The sequence below is a fragment of the Chrysemys picta genome, chromosome 8 (assembly GCF_011386835.1).
Source record: "Chrysemys picta bellii isolate R12L10 chromosome 8, ASM1138683v2, whole genome shotgun sequence".
Taxonomy (NCBI): Eukaryota; Metazoa; Chordata; order Testudines; family Emydidae; genus Chrysemys; species Chrysemys picta.
The window spans coordinates 17,601,778-17,622,593 of record NC_088798.1 but is presented as its reverse complement, the minus strand read 5'-3'; the positions used below and the strand labels follow the sequence as shown (position 1 = coordinate 17,622,593).

General features: G+C 38.4%; 1 protein-coding gene across 13 annotated transcripts in view; it reads left to right on the top strand.

Annotated features, from left to right (window-relative positions):
- Positions 1–19,990, top strand: part of ITGB3BP (integrin subunit beta 3 binding protein) — a 51,158-nt gene extending 31,168 nt beyond the window's left edge. For 3 of the 13 annotated variants that reach the window (XR_010589633.1, XR_010589628.1, XR_010589625.1), the window contains 6 exons: positions 2,442–2,520; positions 4,303–4,396; positions 5,030–5,089; positions 15,941–15,994; positions 17,682–18,601; positions 18,661–19,990. Coding sequence is in view for 3 of the 13 variants with exons in the window: in XM_024104877.3 (XP_023960645.1) it covers positions 2,442–2,520; positions 4,303–4,396; positions 5,030–5,089; positions 19,357–19,445 (322 nt within the window). In the remaining 10 variants the exon portion in view is untranslated. Of the gene's footprint in view, positions 1–2,441; positions 2,521–4,302; positions 4,397–5,029; positions 5,090–5,598; positions 5,752–15,940; positions 15,995–17,681; positions 18,602–18,643 lie in introns of those variants that run through there. The other 10 variants (XR_010589632.1, XR_010589627.1, XR_002888791.3 and 7 more) reach the window with 7 other exon arrangements.
- The last annotated feature ends 826 nt before the right edge of the window (positions 19,991–20,816 follow it).

Genomic DNA, 20,816 nt, shown 5'->3' with positions numbered 1-20,816 from the left:
TTTCACATGTGCAAGCTCTTTAGATTTTGCTGGAAGCATTGCTTGTGGCAAAGATGCATTGCCAAATTGTAGTGGTTGATTTTGATACCTCTCATCACAATGGGTCATGATTCTGACTTCAAATGTATATTTGTTTTGTTAAAATGTTCCCATAAGAATCTTGTTTTTCTTGCTGCAAACTGACTTTAGTACCTAAGCCTTCTGACAGTGATGGACATTTATAGGCCTCAATTCAGAAAAGCACTTAAGCAGGTACATCAAGTTAGGTGGCTGCTCTGGTGCTTTGCTAAACAGGGATGGACATAAGGAGTGCATAAGGAAGGAATGCTAGTAGATTCCCATACAGAACTGGAACTTAACCTGCTTTGACTTATGATAAAGGGACACCATTTTTAAAATTTACCTTGATCTTATTCATTTTGAGCATGGCATTTAAATCCTCTTTCATGAATAGTTAATTTTTTTACACTAAAAGCTGTGGGTTTACGTGTAGGTTTTATTAATTTTTGGAAAACATTTTACTAAAGAGACAAAGTAGGTGAGGTAATATCCTGTATTGGATCTTTTATTGTTCTCACCAACAGAAGTTAGTATAATAAAAGATATTGTGTCACCCATCTTATCTCTATAATATCCTTGGACCTACAATTATACTCCATACATGTTTTACTAAAGGTACATTGAATTTGTTTGGAAGTCACAAATGAATGTCAAAGTTAGTCAACTAAAATGCTTTCAATTATGGAAGAATTCACTACAGTGCCTTCATATGAAACAGGTTTTTTTTCCCTTCATGCTTAAACTAAAATCCCAAGAGAGTAACAAACAATTGGAATAATTAACCTAGGGACCTGGTTGACTCTCCATCACTGGAAGATTTTAAGTCAAGGTATGTTGTAGCTCAAAAAGAAATGATGGGCTTGATGCAGAAACTTTTGAGTGAGGTTGTATGGCCAGGCTTGATGATCATAATGGCTCCCTGTGGACCTTTAAAAATTTTTTTTTTTAAAATCTTTGACTAATCATAATCTCTTTAGGCAAATATTTACAAATGTCTTTGTTTTTAGTGTGGAAAACTCTTAATTCAAGCAAATATATTCTTCCCACGATACAGTAAATCCCTGGTCAATGTATATACCATTGTTTCCAAGTGGTGGTAACCTTGCAAGTGCAAACCTATTCAAGTAAGCCTGGTCACTTTCGACATGTAAATGTTTGTATTCAATATGTTTAAAAATAACTGCAAAAGTTGAGAACAGCAGTTAGTGACATGTCAATAAAGCACATGTACAAACAAACACCTACATAGTAATATTTTATGTGAACTTCCATACGCTTTATGTTCTGAGGGGGAAAATATATTTTATGATACACTGACATTGGCATTTCCTCTTCTGGGTAACCATCTGTTGCTATGTAAAAATGTGATGATGTTAACTTTCTTTTTCCATAAGGCTAAGTATGACAATGAGATCCTTCCTTTTGTTGGGGAAAAGAAAAGTGAATGGATGTTTTCCCATTTGTCCATATTTGATTTCTATGCTGACATGCTACAAAAAGAACCAGTTCTAAGTCTTTGTTATAAGAACATTTGGCGGTTTTCCCCCATAATGCACATCCTCAATCATACACTGAATAATCTGTCATTTAGAACCTGATCCAATTGTGTCGTACTTTGCTTTTCTTACTAAGCTCATCAACCTCTAAAATCTGACTAATCTTTACATCAGTATTAGAACATGTCTGTGGACTGAAAGATGGTTTAGTGGTTAAGTCACTGAACTGAGACCGCGTGGGTTCAATCAACTGCTAAAATCTGACTAATCTTTACATCAGTATTAGAACATGCCTGTGGACTGAAAGATGGTTTAGTGGTTAAGTCACTGAACTGAGACCGCGTGGGTTCAATTCCTGGCTGTGCCACAGCCTTCTTATGTGATCATGGGCAAGTCGGATTGGGAATGTCTACACTGGAAGTGGCAGCAAGCCTCCCGACCCCAGTAGACAGACTCGCACTAGAGAGGCTCGAGCGAACAGGTTTAAAATTTTGTTTTTGGAAAAAAAGGAGTGTGGAGATCGCGGCTCAGGCTCTCAAGCTCACCTGACCCCCTAGGCTTGAGAGCCTGAGCTGCAACATCCACATTGCTATTTTTAGCTCACTAGCTCAAGGCCTGCTAGCATGTGTCTGTCTACCTGGGCTTGGAGGCTTGTTCAGCTGTAGTGTAGACATAGCCTTAATTTCTCTGGACCTGAGTTCCCTATTTTTAAAACAAAGATGATACTTTCCTACTTCACAGTAGTGTTATCAGGATAAACTAATTATTGTTTACCTAGTGCTGAGACATTACTGTTGTTGGGGGGACCTCTAAGAAAGACTTTTTAAATGATTATTCCCAATAGATGCTGACATCATTGATTTAAATCATTTCTCTTTTATGTAGGTTTATGGTGTTGCAGTCTGAAGTTGAAAATTCATTGGTGAGATTTCTGAAAATCAGACAAAGCTTAACAAGTTTACAGGTGTGTCTTTACTGGCATTAATTTTCTTAATGTACTTTAAAAAGAAACTAGAAGAAAATGAAATCTTATATACAGTATTCTTTGAGATTTAAAGGCAAGAAAAGAAAGCTTTTCACCTGAAAATCATTGAGACACAAATGTAGAAGCTGACAATACCATTTAACTTTTTTCCCCAAGTTTCAGAGTAGCAGCCGTGTTAGTCTGTATCCGCAAAAAGAACAGGAGTACTTGTGGCACCTTAGCGACTAACAGATTTATTAGAGCATACGCTTTTGTGGACTACAGCCCACTTCTTCGGATGCATCCGAAGAAGTGGGCTGTAGTCCACGAAAGCGTATGCTCTAATAAATCTGTTAGTCTCTAAGGTGCCACAAGTACTCCTGTTCTTTTTTTTCCCAAGTCACTTTTCAAAGTACACTGGCACAATGAGTTTTTTTATTCATAGATTCCAAGGCCAGAAGAGACTATTGTGATCATCTGGTCTGACCTCCTTTATGACACAAGAACATTTTTGCTTGTGCAGGATTTGAATCTGGGACAAATCCTGCAGCTAAAGCAAAATTTATACCTCTATACCAATGAGCCAAAAGGTCTGTTTTTAACTTGTATCCCTGTGTCTAGGTTGTACGGCCATTACTAAGTAGCATTGACAGAGTTATAAATTATTGCTGCATAGATTTCATTAGAACATAATAATGGTCCATCTTGCTTGTCTTCGGACCATGGCCAGTGGTTCGGGGAGAATGAACAGAACTGAGCAATTAAAAAGTGATTCAGCCCTTGTCATCCAATCCTAGCTTCTGGCAGTCCTACTCTTGTATGTAAGGACTTGAAAATTAAACATCTATTTGTGTTGAAGTCATCATGCTATTCAATTCATTGTTAATATGTCAACTTTTGATGGCGTCTATTTATCACACACAATGTTGTTTATTCATAGTCTCGTACGGAATAAATTCATGACAAAGTTCTCTTGTACTTCAGTGTCCTCAGAAATAATTCAGACTATTCAAATTGTTTTATTTTACTTACATATGTTGTTACACACACACTGTTGTTTCAAAAAGACTTATTTAGATTGAGCAGGCACTATTTTTGAAATTCTTTAATTAAAGATTTTCAATTTGGCTTTTACAAATCCATTTAAAAATAAAATCTTGGCCTTGCTAATGAAATTGATACAGTGGGGATTTTTAGATTTATTATTAAAGTTGAAGACCATATGCAAGAGATTTTTAAAAGCTGATACATTTTCTTTATTTACTAACATATTAAGGCAAATTTATACATGTACCAGAATTGTTTTTCTGGGGATCAGGTGTGAATCTCTTTATTTAAAAAGCTGAAGATATATAAATGAAGCAAACATAACAGGAGTTTTCAAATAATGTTTTCAAAAACACACAAGTTCACTTTTCAAAAGTGACTTACTTACTTAGGAGCCTAAGTCCCACCGTCTTTCATTTACTTAAGTTACCTAGGTGCTTGTGAAAATTTTACCCTTTGCTAGAGTAGGTTGTTAATTATAAATTGCATTGAAAATGTTTGTTAGACTGTTTATGGAGTGTTGTAACTGTGTTGGTCCCAGGACTTTAGAGAGACAAGGTGGGCGAGGTAATACCTGAAGAAGAGCTCTGTGTAAGCTCAAAAGCTTGTCTCTCTTACCAACAGAAGTTGATCCAATAGAAGATATTACCTCACCTACCTTGTCTCTCTGTTAGTCTGTATAGCAATTTGTTGGTTTAGGAATAAAATTAATATTGTTTTTAATTCTATTTTTAGGCTTTAGAGGGCAGTAGAGAGCTTGAAAATATTTTTGGCGTCTCAGACTCCTCCTGTAACTTGAAAGCTGAAGTGCAGAAGACCAAAGTGCTAAGTAAGCTTCAACAATTTTTATCTCTTTACTATAATTTGACAGCTAACACTTATTAGATTTTATTCCAAATACACTAATTTTAAATTTAGCATGAATATAATCACTAATACTAGGTGCTATTGTAATACAAATAGAAGTTTTCGTAAACAGAATGCTAGTGTTTGGTACTGTCTTTATGCTTACATTACTAACCAGAGCAAGTACATTCAGGATAGGGCATGAGATTGCCAGGTCCAGGAAACTGATGTAAACAAGATGTCAAACCTACATGAACCTATAGTACCCTTTGTTTGTGGGCACGCACGCATTTCTGCTGACCGTAACAGGGAGAAGAACCATTCCTCTCATCTCTGAACTTGAGACAAAGTGCCATGCTATCATCAGAGGGAAAGATTGGAAGAAAAAAATGGGTGGGACATAAGCACTAATTTGAGACGTTGTGCTTGTGTTTTGCAGATTATTTTTTATTATGGTTTTTAGCCAACAATGTGTGTTGTTTTTATTATCCTTTTAAAAAATCCATCTGCTTGGGGGGGAAGGGAGGGTAAAGACGAGGTATCTTGTCTTTAACTGCTTTCATTAAAATCTTTAGAGTAAAGTTTTCTTGACCTTTAAATGTGTTTTATTCATTAGTGGCTCAAGCAGAAAAACGAAAGCTGCTGAAGAGGAGTAATGCAAAACATCCTGCCCGAGGTAATATTTATTTTTAAATTTGTTATCTAGCATTTGCTTTGATGGTTAATATCCATCATTGGGTTCCTTTCAGTGACTTCCTTTTGAAAGTCTTCAAATAATCTTTAGCAAAGAACCATGTCAGATTTGTGTCTTCTTCCGATATATAGGCTAAACTAATCTTTCTTTTATGTTCTTTGAAACTTCATGTTTCTTTTTAGCCTGAGTAGTTGTATACAGAAGTTCTTATTGCAGAAACAATGCATAAGGAGGGCAGTTACATGTTAGTAGTGCATTGGGGCCTGATCCAAAGGCCATTGAAGTCAATCAGGCCCTTTACCCTTTTTATTTATAAACGTACCATCTACCAGTTTCTCCTGTTCATCCTCCGTCTTCCCTTGCACACAACTTTCTTTGCATCTTTTTGTGTCAGAGACCATCTCACCTTATATAAATTGTGAGGTGACCAGTATACTCTTGAGGATATTGAAATACTAAATATTACATCATTTCATAACTTTTTCTGACAGATACAAATCCTGATAGAATTGATTAAAAACTCAATTGAAACTACAGTGGAAAAGAATGGGTGTGTTCTAGGACACTAGAATGAATACCTTTGTAGGGTAGAGAACGAGACGTGCTAAGAAGTTTCTAACTACAACAAATGGAGAGTACAAAACAAAGAAATGGTGTGAACTGAGTTAGTATTAATGTATTGTTGATTGGGGGCTTCCAAGCTTTCTGGTGAATTGTTACAGCAACAGACCAGTGTAATCTTTAAGACGTGAAGAAGTGTCAATATATGACTATTGCCGATTTGTTCTGCCTGTACAACTTTGAGATGAGATTGACACCGTTTAAGGGACCTTCTTTTCTGGAAAGCACGTGGCACTTAATGTAGGAGGAAGCTTTGGAGCAGCAGCAGCATCACCATCAAAGTAACCTGCCCTCCACTCTGGGAACCAGAGATTTACCATCTCGTCACTGGGCCTTTTTGCTGATCCTGAAAGATGTTGTGACTGGATCAAGTGAGGAAAGGGAACCAAAACAACAGTATCTATTTCCAAGGCTGTACCCTGAGCAACTCCCAAGATGCAAACCCCCTCCTTCGTGTCAGTTTCCGCTCCTGTCTTGGTTAGGAGTCAGTGTGGCCTAGTGAATAGAACACTGGATTGGGACTTGGAGATCTGGTTTCTGTCTCCAGCTCTGCCATTGATTGGCTGGGTGACCTTAGGCAAGTCACTGCCCCTCTCTGCGCCTTATTTTCATATCTGTAAAATGGGAATAATGATACTGACCTCCTATTTTAGCACTTTGGTGGAAAGCCCTATATAAGAGCTAAGTGGTATTATTAGTCCTGTCCTCTTTCTCTATTTGCTTGTTCTCTAAAAAGAGTCTTGCTTAGCCAGCCAAGGTAAATATAACCTTGCCACTCTTGAGCACATCCAGTTTGGCAAGCTAAAAATGATTCCTGAGTGGCCTGATCACAATAAAAAATTGTTTCTCCCCTATACTGGCCAAAGGGAAATAAGATGATCCTAGCCAATCATTTACCAGGCCCAGGAAAGTAGAGCTGGCAAGAGAAGCTAACTGGGTCATGTATCTGTGGTCTTCCATCAGCCAATCTGCAAGCAACAGAGACAGAGATGCATTTTTCCTGTCTCTTGTTATTCTATTCTCTTGTGCAATTGGTTTAGTTTAGGAAGAAACAGGATCAGACTTAAACTGCGAAACCTGAGAGCTACATTATATAATTAATACTCTTTTTCCTCCAACAAAAACATTTAATGCCATTTTAAAAAAAACATCCAAGAAAGAATTTTTTGTTTTAAAATTTGTCTATATAGAGAGAGGGAAAAGAGACTATAAAAGAATTTAATATGAAGACTGTCTTGGTTTTTTAAAGCTACAATTTTTTTTTGCTTTTTCCTCCTCCTTTCTTTTGCTGTGTTTAATAAATAATAATGAGTATCTTCTAATGTATACAACAAGCAAAACTAAGATCCTAGCAACAGGCCTTTGAACCCCCAAAACCTCAACCACATTCTGCAAATTCTAAACTTAAAAAAAAAATCCATCTTTCTTGTAGCAAAGGTACAAAAGTAAACAACAATCATGAATCTGGACAATAGTTGATCCATATCCAATAAAATATTTGAAGTGCATCTCATACTAAGTCAGAGCTTCTAGCACCTCTGTTCATTTCATAACTCAAGTATGTTGTCATTACAAAGTTTCTTTCAGATGTAAACAAACTTTTCTCTGTGTTTTACCTGATGGAATTTAGGGAGACGTATAACAGACAGGTATGATTGGAGTCTCACTAGGGGAGTAGTAATTTCTAATAACATGAAGGGTAAAACCCAGGTTCTTTGAGTTTCATGGACTTCTGAAATTCCCTGGTGGAGAAATAATCCGATGAAACACTGTAGTGATTAGTAGTCAGTCCACTACCATTGACTCACTGGCCCCTACCTGTGTTCTTCCTGCTTTCCCCCCCCACACACACACACACCCACACCCAGTCAAGTACCCATTATTTTCTGATGACAGATAAATGTGAGGGTAAAAGACTTGCTCTAAAGCCCATCAATTAATTTAAAATGTAGATAAGTGTAATTGAAAAAAAGTTAAAATGAGGGAATTTCTACTGTCCTATGTTGTAACTGCAAAGGAAGATGAACGTTTTCTCCATCATACGTTCCAACCAACAGAAACTGTTCCAGGTAGCAAGCCATCAAATCAACGTGGATTGCCTCTGCTCAGCTGCAGATCCCTATACTTCCTGCTGTGGGGAATTCTCCTCCTACAGTGAAAAAAAATGAAATTCAAGACAGTCTTGCTGGCTCAGAGGAGACTAAGACAGAGAGAAAAGGAACAAGTTGCACCATATTTTTTGGTGGAATTTGATCATTTGTGCAAGCTGAGGCTTTGAAAAGCATGAGGGGAAGTCTGCGCTGCTATCTTCACAATGGACCCCTGAGCCTCTTGGCCAGTGAAAACCAATGGAGAGCATCTTGGGCCAATGCTGGCAGGCAGTTGGTGCCTCTCTTGTGGAATGCTTTCTAGCTGCCACAGTGAAGCAAATGTATAGGCCCATTTGTGCTACAGAAACTAGCCCATGCCAACTGTCAAGCTCGTTAGACAAGATTTTTTTGCCCTGAATCTGAATTCATTGTCTGAAAGTAGGGCAGAAGCAAAGTTACCAGTTGTAACAAAGTTGGTAAACTTAGTAAACTTTATCCATTTTAATTCTACTTCAACAAGGACTGAGCTTCATTGTGCTCTCTTTAAAAATATGGGAAAAAGAGGAGCAAAGAAAAAGTGTGATAAAAGAAAGTATTTGGAGATATTTTTACTTCACCCTTTAGTTTTGGATGTGGTTTTTTCATAATTATTTTTAATTAGTTATGCTCAAGACTTGAAACCTATGACTATTCTGTGGCTTGATACAGATGGAATGTCACATTATCATCACATGGTGAGGCATGAAATTTATTTACTTTACATAAACAACCTCTGCTTAAAACAACTTAATACAGAAAATTCCTTAGTCAATGGGCAGCATTATGTAGAACTCAGTATATCATTTTGTGTGATCAGCATAAAAAATGGCTTCATTGTTTGTCCATGGCTAGCATTTACAGTAAACAAAATGTTTTTGAATAAAATGTAAGCAAACTCTAGAGCAGCTGCCAAGAGATGAAATCTAGTCAGTTTGCTGCAGTCCAAAACATGCTTTGTGTGTGTTGAGAATAAATATATAGGTTGCACTATGCATATTTTAAAGAACGCTTAACAGTTTGAGCATTTAGAGGCTTGACGATGATAAAATTCTAAACAGTGAAGCAGCTTCTGCTGGCAGTTACAAAATATTAATAGTTTCTCTACATTTCCTGTAAAGAAAAACAATGTAGCACTAAAGTGAGCATGAACCATGCCCATGAATGAATCTGTTGTGTTCTGCAAGGCGCAATAGAGAGTCTTCTGGCTAAAGATTCTCAGAAGATCATATATTTGCAGTATTAAGAAAAACTATATTCAGAGCCTTAAGTTGTAGGCTATATTAAAATAGGAAAATGAGCCCATTTTCCAGATACTCATCCTTGCAAAAAGTTGGGTAAATTTGGTATTTGTATTGCAATTACTCTTCCTCAGCACCAATAAGGAAGTTTTTCTTCCTACCTCTTTTTGTACAGGGCAATGGAACCAATTTCTGCCTCTCCTTGTACACACTCTTTAGCAATGTTGGTTTTCAGGTGAACAAGTCAGTCTTTAACCAGATGAGTTTTCACTCAATCACATGGGAACAGGCAGCTACAGCTGTATGAGACATCAGTCTAGGGGGTTTCAAGGTTCTTGTTAGCATCCACAGTCTTGCTATGCCTCACCTGATGGATGGTGCAGTTTTCTTGGCTCTGGTTAGTTATACCTGATATACCAGAGGAGGCTGAGAAGAAGAAAATAACTGTTCCTCTATGCAAGCAGTGCACCCTACTCCAACTGGGTCTTTCGGTCACTCATGGAAAAATTCTCAAACATCATGCTCTCAACCATCAGTTGCTACTAGACTACTGTTGCTCAAACTCACTGCCTCAACAGCAGCCAGCAAGAAGTTGATCTAGCAACCCAAGGTACTCAAGTAGGCAGCAATTATACCCAAACAAGATTCACATCAGGAGACATGCTGTTGTCTTCCCAGATGTATTGGCCATACCAGGTGTTGGCCATCACCTTTGTGGAAGCTAAAAATGTGGCTGGAGAATTTTTGTTAAACCTAAAAAGCCTCTTGGGTTGGAGAGAGACCTTTAGTTAAAACCTCGCCTTCACCACCAGTCAAGCTAAATTGTCTCAGATCCCTGTCTCATCTAAAGCTTGTCTTTAAATACTGTCAGGTCACTCTTCAATGAAAGACAGTTTCAGAGCGTGAACTCAGCTGCTAACTATGACCTTCATTGAACAGTTTGAGAATTAAGGAGCCAAAACCAGCCCCCTGACTTACCTTCACCTGGATGCAGCAGAGAATCTGACCCTTATATTTCTGCACAAACAACCTGTGGAAGAGTTGTCCAACCTTCTGTTTTCAAGAAATAATCCCATCCTCTTGTATTTAGGGAGTGTTTACAAACCTAAACTAGTTGGATGTTATCCTCCACTTACACACTAGACAATTAAGAACATGCAAACTGTAAAAGGGATTTCTTTAGTAGACAAAGATCAGCTTCCCCATTGTTTTGTTTGTAGCCCACGGAAGCTTATGCTCAAATAAATGTGTTAGTCTCTGAGGTGCCACAAGTACTCCTGGTCTTTTCGCAGATACAGACTGACACGGCTGCTACTCTGAAACCTTTGTTTTGTTTGTTTGCATAGCTGAGTCATTAATGCTGTTCAGAGATTTTTGCTTCATTGTAGCTTGCACTGTCTGGATAAAAGCTGTTCCTTTGGCTAAGCGTGAATAGAGCTCTTTTCTCATTCCATCCAAGTGTCCTCCTCCTCCTCCTCCTCCCATCTTGGAATTGTACTTACGGGGAATTTTTTGCCTTTTCCAGCCTGTCAGGCCAAGTGTCTTGACCAGTGCCCAAATTCTGCAATGCCATTAAATTTTGAGTTAGGTTCAAGTGGTTGTCCTGGTTGAAGTGAGAGACTAACTTTGTCCATTAGAGAAATATCACTGACGGGTAAGAGAGATTGTAGACCATTTATTTTGACTCAGCGTGTCCTGTTTTTTCTCTCTTCATTGTTAAAAATAAATAAATAAATCTTTCCCAGCAGGCTCTGGTTTTACTGTGTTGCATGTGCACCTTAGAGTGTAAATATAAAATACATTTTGAAATTTGGAAAGTGAGAGAGTCTGAGGTCAGAGACATGAGCTTTTTGGGGAGTAAGTTACAAACCTCTCCAGTGATTTAACGTCCTATGCTATGCAGATGAAATATTAAGCTATTAACTGTTGGCAGACAGAAATGCACAATACACACAGCTATAGACTTCAGACATAGGTATATACTGGACTGTCAACTTACCTTCTCTATGTGGGTATCATCAACCACATTGATTCATGAACTTTCACACCTTTGTTTATTCCCTATTTTCCTATCTACTTTTTTCAGAATCAATTAAAAAAAATAATCTGGCAGATCAAGGCTTTAGAGTATGAAGCTTAATGAAAAATTAAAAAGAACTACTGCTTCATTACAACATGAATATGTATAGCAACTCCTCCATGACTATAAATACTCTATCTGTATTCTCCTGGGAATATAATTATTTTAAATAAAGAAACAGTTTGAACTCACTTAATAGCAATCTTATGTTTAAGAGGTGTAAATAACTTGCTATCCAGACATTACAAATATCCAGGTGCTCTATATGTGCTGATGACAACAAAATTGAAAAGAAAGACTGTAATAATTCTGACTGGTTTTCTCTGCAGAAGATATTGATTATTTGTGTGTGGTGAGAGATTTGGAAAATTCAATTAAAGGAGTTGTGCAAAGGTTTCATAAATTTTCCCTGTACAGCGTGTACACAGACATTGTTGTGTATTAAATCAATGCAGCACTTCACAATATATTTTCTTTGAAACATAAAAATAAATAACATTTAAACAGTTCTGCTTACTACAGAAACAAATTTTATTTTCTGTGAAGCATTTAGTCATGTGCTATCACTGACTCATACACATTTGCCAGCTGTAACAAATTTTATAGACATTTTCTCCAGAGACATAGCTCATATACTATGAATTTTTAAATGAGCAAATGGTGAAGAAGGGATGTCAGCAATATAAAAATTGATCAGTTAAAAGATAAAAGCATAAGTAAAGAGATTTGTATGGTAGTCTTAATAGGTTTTATTAAATAAAAATACTATAAAAAGACAGTAATGAATAGACTGAAGGTTTTAACTGTGGTTGAGGTGGAGAAAAATTATTCTGGCACATTTAGTAGAAGATTGGTTTTATAGCACCTGACAGGTGAACATTTTTTCTCTCTCCTTTTTAGATGTGTAAATGTTTCAGAGCAGTCCAATTTAGTGGTGGGGCCAGGGGGAGGAACGGGAGACAGACCTTGCGAAGATCCTGCCCTTTTGCTATACTTGTGGATTGGGAGGGGAGGGCACATGGGAACTTCTGCCATACCACAGAAGAAGCAGGGCAGGATTTGTACCTAGTATTCAGGCAACTACCATGTGTGCCTGTGCCCTGAAACTCCAAGGACTTTAGTTTAGGGTATCCCGTCCAGCCCCCTATTCCAGCTGGTGTATGTGCTGCAGAGAGCAGCGTCTGCTAGCTGGGGGCTGTTACTGGAGCAGAGAGTGATAATCCTCCCATCTCTGCATTTCTGGCCAACTTCAGAGAATTCTGCGCTGGCCGATGGGTTTTCAACTGCAGGGGATGAACTGAGTAACATTTCTTCTAGCTGCAGTGACCAAGAAGGATTTGACCTTAATGAAGGTTAGGTAAATTTTGTTAGGTTTGTATTTGTATTAAAAGGGGTGGGGGGAGAATCATAATTAAGATGTATGTCTGTAAAGGTGTTGACGATTATGAAGGAGTGCTGCTTCATTGTTATGTTTTGAGTGATAGCTTTTAAGGCCAGAAGGGACCACTAGATCATCTAGCCTGACCTCTTGTGTATCACAGGCCACCAGCACCACCCCACACCTGCACACAAAACGCAACAACAGAAATGAGACTAAAGTAAATGAGGCCCCCAGGAGACTAGACTATTATGTTCCACAGGCAGAGAAAGGATGGACCTGATCATCTTGTTAGCATCACAAAGAAGAAAAATGCAAACTTAGGACAGGTATAATAAGTCACGTGAGCATCTGTGTGGTTTATAATAGGTCATATTCTTTGTTGGCTATTTAAATAGGTAACCCTTAATACTATGTGTTTAAAGAAAACTATAAATACAGATATTTTTTCAAAGATGCAAGACTGAAAGTTCTTAGAAAAACCTCACTTAATGAATGCAGTTTGAGTCTAACCCAGGTGAGTTAGACATTTTGTCAAGATACTTTTTCAGACTGTGTGACTTGTATCTCTTTGCACTGGTGGATTTCTTATGCAATTACTTGCACTTGGGCAAGTAAAGAGTTATTACAAGTACGGATTTTTTTATTCAGAAATCACAGTTAGCACAAAGAAACCAGCAGTTTGGAAATAGTGATCGCTATTAAATCAGTCTATTACTGTCCGTTACCACACCATACAATCTGTGATGTCAGTTATTTCCCAATTCTAAATACAGGTAACTGTCAGTAGAATTTGCTTTTTAATGGCTCCTTGTGTAAACAGCAAAATTTGTTTAGTGGGTAGAAGGCTATAAATAAATAAAAGCATGGTGTAAAGTCACACTGGGTGCATTTTTTATTAAATGACTTTATCAAACCTAGACTAGGCCAGAATTGTCAAATTTGGTCCAGACCCAGGCACCATTTTGGAAACGCTGAGTCCATTGCTTATACTCTTTCACTGGGCTGCTGGGGCAGGCATCCTGAGCCTTGCTGGCAACAGCCAAACTGGGAATGTTGGGCCTTCATACATGTGCACTCTCCCCCTGCACCCTTTGTAAAGGTGGAGCCTTAGTCTGTGAAAGATGGTAGATGTAAGCATGTGCACACTAAGGATGGAGTCACTTGATTGAGCTACTCTTCTCAGTCATGCAGGGACCAGCTACATCCCTGCTCCCCTAGATCATCTGTCACCAAAGCCTTCCCAACTGGATGTAAACAGAAAAGAAAATACCCAAACAGTACTTAAACTGTGCAGTAAATATACAAGGGGGTGATGCTACTGAAGCCTAGAATAAGGTGGAAACCCACTGAAAGCAAAAACTACTTATGCAGAGCCAAACTAAGGTGGAAAATATAGGGGAAAAATATCTCCTGAGTGTGAATGTGGTCATATCTAATCTTGTGCATTTCTGAAGCTAATACAGTCAGGTTCCATCAATTCTCGCCAAATTTGGCTGAAACAGACCATGAAGGCCTACCTGCCTTCCACCCATGATCTCTGCATTTCCCTTTCTTCCCTCCCTTTTCATTCTCACACGTGAGTGACAGCCAGATGTTCCAGCCATACATGATCTTGAGCTCACTCTGACTGGCTCATTGCCCGAAATAAGGATAGAAACAAAATCTGCAGAATCCTTAGCACATAAAATGCAGCAACCCCGATCCTGTTACGGGCCTCAGATCTAAACCTTGTTCAACTGCAGTAATCCTGCGACAAAGTGACTCACGAGTCAATGCGCTGCACTGGGCCTGAGTGTGGCCTTGTGGGATTTTTTTGTCTTCATAGCTCAGCTGGCCAGGTTCACAGGTGGGTCCCTTCATCTTGTGACTCGGCCCTCTGGCAAGGTCACGTTTAGTCTCACCCCTTTTGGAGTACACTCAAACTCCCACAATGTCACATGAGGTTAATGGCCCAGATCTAGGCCCAATAGTGCTACTACTCCCCCGTGTCTGAGCTCTTGACGCTCACTTCTTCGGTGACATTGTAGGGGAACCCAGGCCCAAGCGCCCTGTAACAAGCAGTTAAGGTCAATCTTGTCAGACCTCTTGTTTCTTCCCTGGGCTACTTCGTGCATTAGCCTGCTATCTCCTCGGGGAGCTTGCATTCTCAGTAAGGGTCTGTCCTAGGGCCAGACCCCCTATCCCAATTCCCAGTGTAACAAAGGAAAGAAAATTAACAGGAAAAAAAGAGTGGCACCAGCCCTTCTATCCTGCATGGTCCTTCAGCCATCTGTATTACTGCTCCATGTTCACAGGCTACCAAAGGCAGCTTGTTCCTCTTGGGAAGTTGAGAATGAGAGGTCTGTCCCCCTCTGGGGCAAGGAAGTTCTGAGCTGGGTTTCTCCCTTTTAAGACTCCTCTAAGTCTGGCATGCTTCTCAGGTGAGGTGGGGCTGCCTGAGCACATAGCTGCTCTTTAACCCATTCTTGTCTAGAGCAGGGTTTGTATACCCTATCACAAGGTGAGTCTACACTAGCGCTGGAGGTGTAATTTCCAGCTCAGGTAGACATACCCATGCTAGTTCTGGCTGAGCTAGCGTTCTAAAACCAGAAGAGTAGCTGTGGCGGCACAAGCAGGGGGACAAGCGAACTGCCCTGAGTACAATTCTGTCCAAGGCACATATGCACACTGTTAGCCCAGCCTGAGGCTCTCACTGCCACGGCTACACTTCTAGTTTTAGCATGCAAACGCAATCAGTGAGTGCAGGTTTGACTACCTGAGCTGGCAGCCATGCAGACATACCCACAGACCACCCTTAGGCCCCCAGCCCTGCCTCTGATGTACCCTTTCCATAAGGTCACCTGTGCTAGTTCTACCCTATTGTGGGAAGAAACTGGTAACTCCATCCTTCCAACAAGGAGGGGAACAGGAAATCTTGCCCACAGTGCCCCTTATGTAAAACATCCACAGGCTATAAGATTTTGCTTAATATTGTCTGTACATCTGTATTTAATTTAAGATTCCACCCCAAACAATTTAATCCTAGATTGCAGAAGCATGTAAACAAACGAGCAGTTCTAGTCTCTCTTTATCTGTCAATATTTCCATTCAAGCCCTGATAGAATACACATTAAATTGCTGTAGCTCTTAATTTTACATTTCCTGGTGTTTATCCAAACTTTTACTTATCTATATAAAAACAATGTATTTTTAAGTGGTCAGAATTAAGTAATGGAATCATGAAAATGTAAATAGCAAAACATACATTGTAGAAGCTGCAGTTCACAATATTGACAAATTATGAACTCTGGAATAATTTGTCAGCATGTTGATTTTGAGATTTTTATTTTACAAATAAAACACCATCATTCTATTTGTGAAAATTTGATTTTGTTTCATCCACAGAATATGTACAATCTGGTAACAGTTATGAATTCCTTAAATCCCTCATTAACTGAGGTAAGCAAGCTTTCCCACTTCAGTGTTTGACTACGCAAACTAATGTTTACAATTAACAGTAATTATAAGGACTGAATTTATTTAAACATTTGCAAAACGATCATAGGTACAAATGTGCATGATCAAATTGTCGTATTTTGATCTGAAGACAATTGCTGTTCATGAATGTAATACCTCAATAATAAAAAACAAATCTACTTAACATTTCTGCTGATTTGCTGTGCAAATTGGCTCCTACTCAACCTACGGAAAGCTATCATAGTGAAGACTATTACAGGAGAATTTCTCCAAGTCACCAAGGTCAGGTGATAACTAGACGGTTTTTCAAATATTTCACACTTGAATAGGCACATGTGACCAAAGGAATACGAGAATTTGAGTGCCAGAACAGGTTATACCTTCTTAGATATTATGGGTGACTCTCCTAATGAGCTGCTTCAAAGAGGACTGCCTGCCCCTGTCCTGGACAAATAGATTTACTATTCTATTCTATTCCTGAGGCCTATGCTGCTCGGGAGACATTGCTGTCCATTGTTTGAGCAGTAATGCCATCTCCTCGGCCCAAAGGGGCAATAGGAGGGTTTGTGTAGGGAATCATTTCCACTTAATATTGCCACTTCCCTATGCCCCTCCCTCACGTGTATTAGTAATGTCCTGTGTTTGCTGCTAGCCTATTATTTAATTCTCTTTTTTGTGGGCAGTGTGTTAATGATTTACTGTTTGTACTTTCTGGATAAAATTTCCTTTTAACAAAGTTCCTTTCTTTCTCTAATTTCATGTAAGCCAGATATGGCACATCTCCCAGCCGCTCACTCTGTTTTGTGCCATTCACACTGGTGAGCTAACAGAAGCCACAAGGCCTGTTTTGTGGGTGCTCAATTTCTGTTATTCCATTGGATGCTTCTCCCTGTTCCAGTGACATAAGCAAAAGCCCAACTAGAGACTGACCCTGTCAATCAGCAAAACACTTATGCATAAGAAAACTGTCTGCTCAGGGTGTCATGTTTCACAGATTCTTTTCAGACAAATTTTCATCTTTAGATATAGAGACTTATCTGCAGATTAATGGGGATTGATGGAAGGTATGAGCATATACCCCTCTTTAGAAAGTCAGGTTATTCTGAATATTCATAATATAGTATGAAGAAGAGGGAGTTGGCTCACAGATATTCACAAAATGTGTATATTTAAAAAAATAAAATGCCACAAATCTACAGTGTAACTTTTAATCATGTCTTCACTGTTCAGTCTTTCTAATTGGTAGTCAGTGAAATCAGCCTCTGTCAATTGTGCCTAGTAAAGGTATATTTACCTTTTCCTGCTTTTATTGTGTTCTTGTGTAAGTGACAAACATACAGTTCATTCATTTTCTTAATATAAAAAGGCAAATAGTAAATCTGGTGATGGTGAAAAAGCTTTCTGCAGTTGGCAGTATTTAGATTGTCCACTTTGATTTTCAGCAGTACCAGGAGAATTAATTATGAATAAAAAAACACCCTTTTATCTTCTAACATCAAAAACATTTTACCCCAATGTAAGAGAAACACAGAATTGTTCATTTTCTGTTGTATTATGTGTTTTTATATAATGAAGTTAGGGATAGGCAGATACGTTATTGTGAACAGAGTAGGCATATGGTAAAGTTGTCTAATTAAGTCTTATTTCAGTCATTCTTTTAACCCCACAGGCACTATGTGAAAAATGCATTCCGTATCAACACAAAGTTCTACATCTGCTTTATTGTACTTAAAAGGAGAGAAGAAATGCCTGTAAATCTATCTCCCCAGCAAATACCAATTAAGGATTGCTCATTGCACAAGGCAGGTGCATATCTAGATAAAATTTCTGGTATCTAATTTAAACTTTACAATGTGCACAACCAGATAATCTCAATGTAAATAATTCATTTCTTCATGGCTCTTTTATGCATGTTTATGTACTACAAGCTGATCTAGATTTACTGCTGTACAGAGTATAAACTGCTTTTGCTACGTGCAGTTATTACAAACAGTAGTTGTGCTGCCTTGGTGTAAAGGCTATAATATGTTTTTAGCATTGAGCAGGAAGAAGCTGAATGTTTAAGGATGAATACTGATTCCCAGGCCTTCAGAGAGACTGAAAATTTCACAGTAATGATATGCTCCATCTCTAGGAATGGGTGCCAGTTTTACCATGAGCAGCAATGACTGTGTGACAATTTGTAGGGCTTTGTTTATGCTGTTCATCAGCCCACCCAAAAGTTGAGATGCTATATAAGATAAGTTGCAGCAGTTCCATGACATTTGCAGCAAATGCTGCCATACTCCAAAATGGATGTTTGCCAAAAAAAAAAAAAAAAATTTGTTTTGGTTGATTGTGATCAAATAACCTGGGAAATTACATTATGGTAGGAGTTAATTCTGAATACTCAACAAGTCCAATTTGTTTTCAGATAGGTAGCAGACAGTTAGGTTCCCTAACCCAGGGCCATATTTATACTGCACAAGTGGATGCTATTGGCTTAAATGAGAATGTTTGTGGAGTAAGGCATAACTGAACATTAGTAAAGGTATCCAAGGCAGGCCCTCACTGTTTACATGCATGTACTTAGAGTATGATTTAGTCTAGGTATCCAAGGCAGGCCCTCACTGTTTACATGCATGTACTTAGAGTATGATTTAGTCTAGTGTACGTACTTAGTAATATAAGGGAAGAGTTGGTGTAAAAATGGGTTTGCTATTGTTTCCGCCATCCTTTGCATATTTCTGATTATCCTAAAAACTCTCCACCTTTAGGCAGAGTTGCCAAATTTGTAAAGGCAGCTGTGGCCTCTCTTGTGTGTTGGGTAAAAAGTACAGGAGATGTACAAAAAAGGTGCAGGAGTCTGAATATTATTTTTTACCACCATTGTAGAGTAGTGCTTCTCAAACCAGGAGGCGACTAGCATTTTACAATAGAAGTTTTGAGTTAGACAAAGCTAAAATGATGAGTAGTGCAGAGATGTTGCCAGCTTTGTATACTCTACAATCACTCTGTAAATGTAGATATTTTTGAAATAGCAGAAACATCCCTTTTTAATAGATATGCAACCTGATCCAAAAAGGCATTTGGTGTGCAAGGAGAACGCAGAATGTCTTAAGTTAGACAAGGGACAGTCAGCAACTAATGTCAAGTTAGTAAATTATTTTTACCTTGACCCCATAATGTCAGAATAACCAAGCTTAGCAGTTTGTTTTATTAAGGAAAACAGAAAATGCAGGGCTGAATGGGGAAAAAGATCTAAGATCTTGCTCCAGATTTACTCTTAACTATGTGTACCTTAATGCTGTTAAAGCCGTTACTGTTTCTTTGACCTCTTGGTATACTTAGCTTTTGCCTTTCAGAAACAGCTGGGTCTGCTAAGAACCATTTCCCAATTCTACACAAGGTAGATCAGATGACTCTCGCTTTATCACCCTTGGAGGCCATCTGAAGGACAAAGAAAAGAGATACGCACAAAACTAATGTTTTTATATGGTGGGGAACACTTGGCCCTAATCTTGTGATGAATACAAGACAGAAGAGACTAACTGAAATTTGAAACTATTCCACTTTCTTCCATCTTAGTTGGATGTTTTACACATTCTTTTATTGAAAATAGAGGTTCACCACATTGCTTTAACTTTTGGCAGTGTTTCACTAAGTTTATTTGCACAAAGTTCTGTGGGAGTTATTTCTCAAAATCACTGTGGACTCTTTCTATGGCTGATACACATAACTACCCACTCCTTTTTAAAAGAAAGAAAATATTTTATTGTGGTTGGAAATTTTGCATGCCTTACACATGGATAATCATCATGGTAACACCCTCTCAGAAGAATGTTAAATGTTTATGGAAAGGTTACAGTTACAGCTTGGAATAAACTGTCATACACTAGGTCAAGTGCTGTCTGTCTACATATATAATTGCAGTTCAGTAATGCCTTATATGTTAAGTGGAATGTTATACCTCGTACAAAATAAAGCTGCCTTCTAGAAGTGTTGGTAATTACTTGTTGACAAGATTAAGACAAGTTGTTTCACCAAGAAGTACACTGCCTCTTTTAATTAAAGAAATGTAAACTCAGTGGATAGAAACTTCTTTTAAGTGACCTCATAATTCAGACATGGGGAAGTAAGTTCATAGAACACCTGCTACATACACTCATGTCTTATGCTACACACCAGAGACAGCTCTAGAATATTTTAATGTCAATGACACTTTGGTATTTTGCTCAGAGTAATCAGGTTAATATGGGAATGCCCTTAAACAAGGATGGTTCATCCTTTCATGTCTGCCCAATCTGATTTCAACTTTTAGGCTGTACCTATCTCCAATGATACCAGCTCAAGGGCTCTCTTTCCCCCATTCAGCCCTTTTATACTGGTTCTTATGATTTCTGCTTTTGTGCTGTATAATTAGTTTGTATTCTCTGAGCTGCTAATACACTGTGCAGAGTGCCATTCAGATAAGAAAGATGACAAACCAGTATCTCAGTCTGGAAGTTATTCCACATCAATGTGCAGCAGAATCCACTCGCTCCTTGTTTCAGAAGTAGGTTGTAGCAGCTCAGCTTCCATTTTAGTCAAATTCAGTTATTGTGGTTATATGAAACCTTTTTATTTTTTAAATACTAATTTAAAAGACACTTACCCAAGGCTCTTGGTGCCTTAACACAACATTAATGCAATAAAATCCTAGAAGCATTAACCACTTTAACAGGAACTCAGCTAAAGGTGGACAGTGGAAACTTAGGCAGTGTTGTCTTCCTGCATCTGCTGACAGTCTGTAACAGTAACTGAGAAGTATGGACTGGCTCAGTTC